The 8,136-nt window shown below is 38.8% G+C and overlaps 1 protein-coding gene and 1 long non-coding RNA gene across 2 annotated transcripts; one reads left to right on the top strand and one right to left on the bottom strand.

Annotated features, from left to right (window-relative positions):
* Positions 1–3,503: 3,503 nt before the first annotated feature.
* ato (atonal) lies at positions 3,504–4,880 on the bottom strand. Its single transcript, XM_014234479.3, has one exon. It carries the CDS (start codon positions 4,787–4,789, stop codon positions 3,710–3,712), a length of 1,080 nt encoding a protein of 359 aa, XP_014089954.2. The 5' UTR covers positions 4,790–4,880; the 3' UTR covers positions 3,504–3,709.
* A 2,094-nt stretch (positions 4,881–6,974) lies between these two features.
* LOC118680358 (uncharacterized) lies at positions 6,975–7,571 on the top strand. The gene is made up of 2 exons (XR_004975879.2): positions 6,975–7,091; positions 7,276–7,571. It is a non-coding gene; the product is annotated as an uncharacterized lncRNA (long non-coding RNA).
* Positions 7,572–8,136: the final 565 nt, after the last annotated feature.

Genomic DNA, 8,136 nt, shown 5'->3' on the forward strand with positions numbered 1-8,136 from the left:
CAACCAAAGTTAACATTTTTTCTTGTTTTTTCCCACAATTTAATTTTCAAAACCATGCTAAAGGTTTTGAAAATTGAAGATGAAGTTTCCTATGTATAAATCTTAAACCTGTATACATAACTGAAGAACTACAGACACCATGGAGACATCTGCCTCTAGTAAGCTGTATATGACAGCTCATGCAGTCAATATCAAAAAAGCTCGAGTTTTCGTGTGACGACTAAATATCTCTGACAAAGATTAAACAGAGGGTTTGTGGGCTAATAAGAAAATAGAACTCACAAAATTAACTCAACATCATTGTAATTCATACTGAAGATGATCCTCACCACAAAACCAGACGCTCAACCGCTCAATCACACTGGCGGTGCCCAAATTTCGACACTAACAAGCAGTGACAAATTGATGGTGTTAAAGTTCATTAAACGATTCAGTCTAAATGTCAGACGATGCCTTAATCTCTTTGTCATGCGTCCCCAAAAAATGCTGAAGCCCCCAGTAAGGCATAAAAAAAATCGCAAAATAAGGTGTTGTATAGACAACCAATTAAGCTTATAACAAATTTCTTTTCAGCGTTTGGCTTAACCACATAAAAGCGCAGCCCCAAGTCACACACGCCGCAATAAGATGCTGTTGTGGTGACGTTTTGTCGGCTCAGCTCAGTTCAGCTTTGCTCATCTTACCCTCAATGGCGATTTGGGCTGCTGTATGCTGATCTTCACTTTGTAGCCACACTTTTTTTAGGATTAAAATGTTTTTGCTGTTGTTGTTATTGGGCCAAAAGCGAATGATACAGAAAACTGCATAAAATTGACAAAGACATGCGATTTGATGAAGATTGTGCGGTTTTCGGCTTCTTTAACCCTCCACGCTTGCGATGCGTTTGGCATTTCTCTTGCCGCCCGTTTCAGTTCAGTTCAATACGCATATCGATGCGTACCATTCAATTGCGTTCCATTCGGCTTCTGCGTGCAGCTCCACCACTCATTCATTGTTCATTATTGATGCCTTTAGAGTGCATCCTTTGCTCCACTTGACCCGGCACTTGATATGGCCGCTACTGCTCTCCGCAACCCCAGTGCTTTGGCAGCTGCATGCAGGTGGCATTTCGACGCGGTTTTGCTAACTTTCTTGCGTTTGCAACATGTCGCAATCTGTGCCAAAGAATGGACCAAAAACGGTCCGTTGCATCGTTGACTGTGGCTATGCGAATCGACAATTTTCGGGTAGCCAAGTCGACAATTTGTATAATTGACAAATTGACTGGTCACTTTGTCTGCAGCCTGAGAAAACACAGGTTCGATGCGATCGATTGCACGTGGGAGCCCAGACAAGCAAACAAAAGATGCCGCTAACAAGGTGAGAGAAACGGAAGCTTCTTTCATGTGATAATTTCGCAGCTTTTCATGTTTTACAAATGATTATGAGCACAAGTGTTTGCATGCATTTATATATATGTATATACAAATATATATACATATTCATTCAAAATAGGGATTAAAAAGGGGTTAAACGAGCTACTCCAACACAATGCGACTATTAATAATTAATTTTAGAGCTTTCAACTGTTTCTTTTTAGATAAAACCTAATCTCACCTGCAGATACTCTGATATCGATTATCCTTGCTTACATTTAACATACGAGTACATACATTCCGATAAGTCCGACTCGACAAATAATCTACGACCACTGCAGCCAAGTAAACAGAACGAGTTCAGAAGTTTAGGAAACAGAATTATGGTATAATTCGGATACGGCTTGGAGCTGTGGTGTTCACCATTTGTATTAGGTGCGCAACTAAGTTCCCGCTGTTTGTCAATAGATGGCTCCAGCAGTTAGTGGTGATCGAGTTTGATATATCCAAAACGTGATAAACTTAACCTAGACATTTGAAAAAGAAACTGCATTTCCACATTAGTGACTTTGTTTATGTGCCATATACTTTTGATGATGTGAATATGTCCGATTTTTCGCCAAATAATTGTCATTTGCGGGAAGTGTTGATTTTCTTTTTTCACTCAAAGAAATCGGCGGTGCTGCCCCAGTGATTGGTTTCATCGCTTCAAAGACGGCGATTTCGATATTAACGACCGTCCGCATGAAGAAAACCTTCAAAGGCGATGAATTGGAGATGTTGCTTGATGAGGATTCTACCTCACCCGTCATATTCCCCAGATATTGCACCATCCGATTATAATTTGTTTCGTTCGATGGAACATGGTCTGGCTCAGAAGTAGTTCCACTCACAAGACGAAATCGAAAAATGGCTTGGTTCTTGGATAGCATCACAAGATGAATAGTTTTACTTTAATGGTGTTCGAGCTTTGCCAGAAAGATGAGAAAAGGTTGTGACTAGGCATAAGCAATACTTCGAATAATTCATTTGTAACCATTTCCTTACAATAAAACTGAATTTTCATTAAAACCAACAGCGAGAACTCTAAATATAACTAAAAAATTCGGAGAGACCCCCGAACATTTGTTTCTAAAATCGTACTTGAAGTATGAAAATGGTTTATCTATAGTTCCACCCGAAAACAATACTATTGTATTTATAACTGAGATTCTTAGTTAGATCAAATATGTTAACATGAGTTTGCTCTATGGCGCAGGTAAGAAATCTGGGAGCATTCCTGTTACATAGACCCGACTGCCGGGGAAAGGGGAAGTGATTTTCCTCTTTTTCAATCCTCTCACTCGCATTTTTGTTGTCTCTTAAATATGAAAGTGAAGTACCAAAAATATTAGGCACAAATATCTCTTTATTCTACTGAGAGAAAGCAATTTCAAGATTCCCGTAGAAGACGATGAATCGTAACCTTCAAGTGTGTTCGAAAAATATGATTTTCTACTACTCGGTTATAACTAGTTTTTAAAGTATCAACTATTATGGGAGACAGAGCGTCGAATCTATGTACATTTGTTGATTAAATTCATAAATCGTGTCGAAGGTTCGAAATCCCCACTTAAAAATTTCAAAGCTAATCGAAATCATATGCTTAACTGTAGTTCGACTTTTCTTTTGACAACGGATATGAGTCAGAAAGAGCTCAACGGATATTAATCGGATATTACAATAATTCGATCCTTAGCTTTAGAGTCGAACTGAACAGTGATGACCTAAAATTAAACAATGTTCGCAGTTTATATTATATTATATTAAAATCATTACTATGACAGCAGAAGATCGAACGAAATCAACAAAAGATAAATTTGACCTTCAGTATAATTCCGATTCAGTTCATTTAACCGCATAGATGTACGCGCTTTTGGATTCAAGAATCGCGCACAAATATCGAAGTTTAAGGATAAAGAGAACAGCACGTCAAAGCTCGAAGTCACTGAAGAACTTAACTTAATTTGAGGTTCCAAAGCGAATAATTGTCTAACTCTCTTTGTGGACTTGCCCAAAATAGTCGGTAAGCCAATTAAAAGTCAAGCATTTAATTTGTTAATTATTTTATTTTTTAACTAAGCTTAGACATAATTTTGTCTTCCGGTTTCTTATGCACAATATTTGGCGTTCTTATTTTTAAATTTTACAAATATTCTTTTTATCAAACCCAACTAATTCTAAATAAATATACATCAACACATACACGCTTAGAACTAAGTAAACTTCAACTACATATTTACATTTGTATTGTCTAACTCAGTCATTTGTATCTCACAACGAAAAAAAACTCGCACCAGTACTTTCCTTTTAGCTTAACGCAATAAATCGCCCAATGCCGCAATATAAGTTTGAGCCATCTGCAATGTCTCATGCTTGGAAAGCTGCCGATCGTTACCAAGACACGGCAGATATTGACGCAGCCGATCGAAAGCCTGATTCAGATTCTGCATACGTCGGCGTTCGCGCGCGTTGGCGGCCAAACGACGTTTACGCTTGACAACGGGCGAGATTTGCTTGCCACGACGCTTCTTGGCGCCGGGTTGTGTGGACGCTGTGGAATCATCCTTCGTTTGCATGGCAGCGGATTGATCAGCTAGCTCAAAGGAACCATCGGCAGCTTCGAAGTCATCATCGGCGCCGAAGAGCAACATATGATCGTCCATATCCTCGTCGTCGACGCTGTCACCATCAAATAAAGCAGCGGCTTGGTCGAAGTCGAAACTTTGGAAGTCGTGCGTGTAGGGGGTATTGGTGATTACGTGCGGATTAGCACTAATCGCAGCGGCGGCATTGGTGGCAATGGAAATGATAGCATCACTGGTGATTGGCGGCAATGAAGGTGAAGTTGTTGGAGCTGGTGCTGCTTTTGGTGTGCGGCGCGTATAAGAACGCTTTGCTTTAGTTGTGGTACTGCTGTTTTGCGTTTTGGACGCAATCGTTTTTGGATCATTCGTTGCTGATGTGGTCTCTGTCAAGCCTGTTAATTGTGTACTCGGCGCTGACGGCGATTCCAAATGTAAACCGAATTGTGTTACAGTCGCGTGCAACGGATGTGCGCCGCTATGCGCACCATTAGCATAAATAGTATTGAGATCCACATATTCTGGACTTTCAGAGCGATGACTCGCCGGTGAGGAAGTAATCCAGCCGTCGGAGGATGCCTGCTCGAATGTGATGAAACCGTTGGCAGGCAAGAAATTGTTGTTGGGCGTGCAATTATACTGTTGTTGCTGCTGCTCCTGCAGATGATGATGCTGCTGATTGACGCTCACCAGCGGTGGTGGATTGTAAGCCGCCATAGGATTAAAGAACATCTCGTTCGCATTCGATTTGAATGCCTGCAAATCCTCGGAAGTTTTATAATAGTAACGATATATTTCACTGGACGACATGTTGTCTTCGATTTTCGTCGAATGTATTACGAGTTCTCAAAAAATCTCGAAGTATTGTACAGTTAACTAGTGAGTAATTGTCTACACGTTCACGTCCTGTATGCGTATGCCTTCAACAGTCTCCTGGTAGCGGTATTTATACTGATTTCCTTGCCATACAACCAATTCACCACAGTTCGGTCGGCAGGTAGACGACAGGTAAATCTTATTGAGCATGCTCTCTCACATTCGGTGGTGGCACACAGCCGTTGCAAGCCAGTCGCTTTGTTGCAACGTACTTCGTGCCTCCGCTGTAGTTGTTGGTGTATTCCATACATTTGTATAGATGTGTATGTGTGTTGACGTGTTTGCTGAGACCTTTTATGGAGCCTTTGGATTGGGCTGCGTTTATAAGGTTTCGAATGTGTCAGCTGTTGCTTTTCCTACGACGTTGCTGGTGTCCATGTCCACGGTGTCTGGTGTATGTATTGGAATTTGCAATTACACCAACCACTACGAGAAATTTATAGTAACAACACTTAATGTGGCAACAAAACAACTTAAGCGAAAATCAACAGCACGTGCTCTCACATAACTTCCCACGGCCAATGAGGCGCTGCACTGCGCTCTGACGCCGTGGTGGAAAAGATTCGGATTTGTGCGCTTTGCTGATTGGTCTGTGCGCCGAAGACCTTCATATATAAATATAGGGATATTGTATGTAAGTATGTATTTGTTGCTGAGTTTTTCTGCTACACTCTAATATACATATAGTCATATAAATATAGATTTTTTTGTAATAAACTGAAATATTAAAGCATATGTTCTTATTTAGGATAAAAGTTGTATGTCATAATATATGAGTTAAAAAAAAATCGTGAACCAACTAAGATTGAAATATATATATGCATGTATGTAATACCAAATATTTTCATACAATTGCAAACTTAGAACTATAGCCCTCTTGCCATTAATACCAAAATTTTGCGTACCGTTTACATAAGTATGTACTCGAATATTATGTAGATAAATTTAAAAACACATATGTTACGGTATGAGAGTATCTATCGGTATTATCATGATCCGATCGAACTGAATCGGTAAACAGTTTTTTGAGATTATAATCAAGCTTCTTATCGTATTCTCAGACAGTTTCAGTGGCGGATCCACTGGGAGAGGGTTGTGTTTGGGGTCAAAACTCCCCCAAAATCGGAGATTTTAATTCAAATTCAGAAGAATTTATGAAGTAATATCAATATTAAAAACATGGTGCAAGGAAAAACATCCCGGGAAAAAAATTCTAAATCCGCCACCGTACAGTTTTCTAATTGCTTGACTCAATATTGCTCTAACACGTGTCAAATATGAGCACCAGCAAAGCGCAAATACGCCACATTTTAGAGTTTTGCCTCGATAAAAGTGAAAACGCAAACCAGGCGGCTGAAAATGTAAATCATAAACACTATTATTTATTCCTGATACTGTTACAGCCAATTAAAGGCGATTTCAGGCTCGTCGATTCCGTTCCGATAATTTTGATATCAAATATGCACTACATTCTGGAGATGTAGCACGTCCGACCGCCTCTGTAGGCATCTTTTTTAATTGCCCAGCAAACAAACGTTGCACAAAAAACCTTTGGAACCATTTGAATAAGGTTGTATACAAAAAAAAAATTCGAAGTTTGAGTACCACATGAGTAAGCCCATCAAAATCTCAGGGACCGAATTTCCATCTGTGAATCGCTGCTGAATCGCAAAAAAATCGATCCATTTGTGAAGCGAATGGCTGTGAGCCGGTGCAAACGGTGGCCAAGCCAAAATTGCGATTCAAGAAGGTTTTGATATGTGTTTCGCCCAGAATCGTCCTGCTTTGGCGAATAGGAAAGGAATTGTGTTCCTGGTGAAAAATTCGCTTCAAGTAAAGCTTGTGAATATCTACAGTCCCAGAGACGAGGGTCTCTGTGAGTGTGGCATATTGAAAGTTATAGAACAAAACGTTATTTTCCTAAATTGGATCAATCTAACTATGCTAAATAAAATCCTCAACTTAAAGCAACAATAATTGAGTGTTTTTTTACACCTTATAAAAGTCAGAGGTTCCTGTGAGACTATAAAAAATATTTTTGGCGACAACATATTTCATTTCCATCATCGAAATTGACAGCTCAGTTAGAAAAACTATTAATTTTTACGAATAAAAAGAAAAATTTAATGTACATTTAAAATATGAAATATAATATAAGCATGATATTCTAGTGGTAAGAGGTTACAATTAAGCATGGGTCTATGTATATGTATGAAATATACCCAGCAGTCAAAAGGTTAGTTCAGATTGATAACTCATACATATAAACAGACAGACTTACAATAGCTCAATCGACTTAACTCATCACGCTAATTATAAATAATGGCATTTCAAAGTACAGACATTTTATGGAATATAAATGCAGTATACATAAAAAAATTACCAGACTTTGGATATCTAACTCACCTAACTCTTTTCAGGCTAATTTAGCACCAGTAGTTTAATGATATCATTGAACTTTGTCTTAAAAATAAATGAATATAAAAGAAAAGCTGCGAATGGTATGAAAAGCTACACCAACCATACAAGCCACCATTCCCACAATATACGGGTTTATTTCATCGGAGCAGACCCGTATATTTTCCGAAAAAGGATTCTTAATCCAACAGCTTCGCATAAAATTATTTCGTGAATGTTTTCTGCCGCTAAAATAACACAATTTCTACAAGAAAATATACAAATGTAATAAAATAGTACAATAAGTTAAGGTACAGTACTTTGATTATTATTTAATACTAAATTAAATGGATTTATTTTATCATCATTGACCGAAAATGCATAGAACACTCGATTGAACACGCCTACTTAATACAAACTCAAGCCAACCAAGACCACCGACTTTGACTGTGTAAATACTTGCTCGTATATCACAACGCTTCGTTTTTACAAAGTCATCGCTTTCGCTAATTACTAAATTATATAAAGAAAAATTCTGTTGAATCACGCGGCGGCGCGGCCTTCTCACACAATTTAATTAAATGAAACGACCAGCCCCAGTCTAAAAAAGATGCCAACAAAACCACCGATACTAGAAAATATAATTTCAAATACTAAATTCTTGCCAAAACGCCAAATAAAACAGCCACATTTTATTGTTAACGGTCAGAAGGTGGCGCCTTTATTAGTTGCGCTGGCGCAGAAGTCACATACACACACGGATGCATTATGTATATGTGGATGAGCGCGTCGCACGTGCGGCAACGTTCAAACGCCTTGCAACAAGCAACCTTTACCACAACAACAATAATACAATATTGGCTTAAGGCAAATTTGCCAAGTTG

This window comes from Bactrocera oleae, chromosome 2, assembly GCF_042242935.1.
Source record: "Bactrocera oleae isolate idBacOlea1 chromosome 2, idBacOlea1, whole genome shotgun sequence".
Taxonomy (NCBI): Eukaryota; Metazoa; Arthropoda; class Insecta; order Diptera; family Tephritidae; genus Bactrocera; species Bactrocera oleae.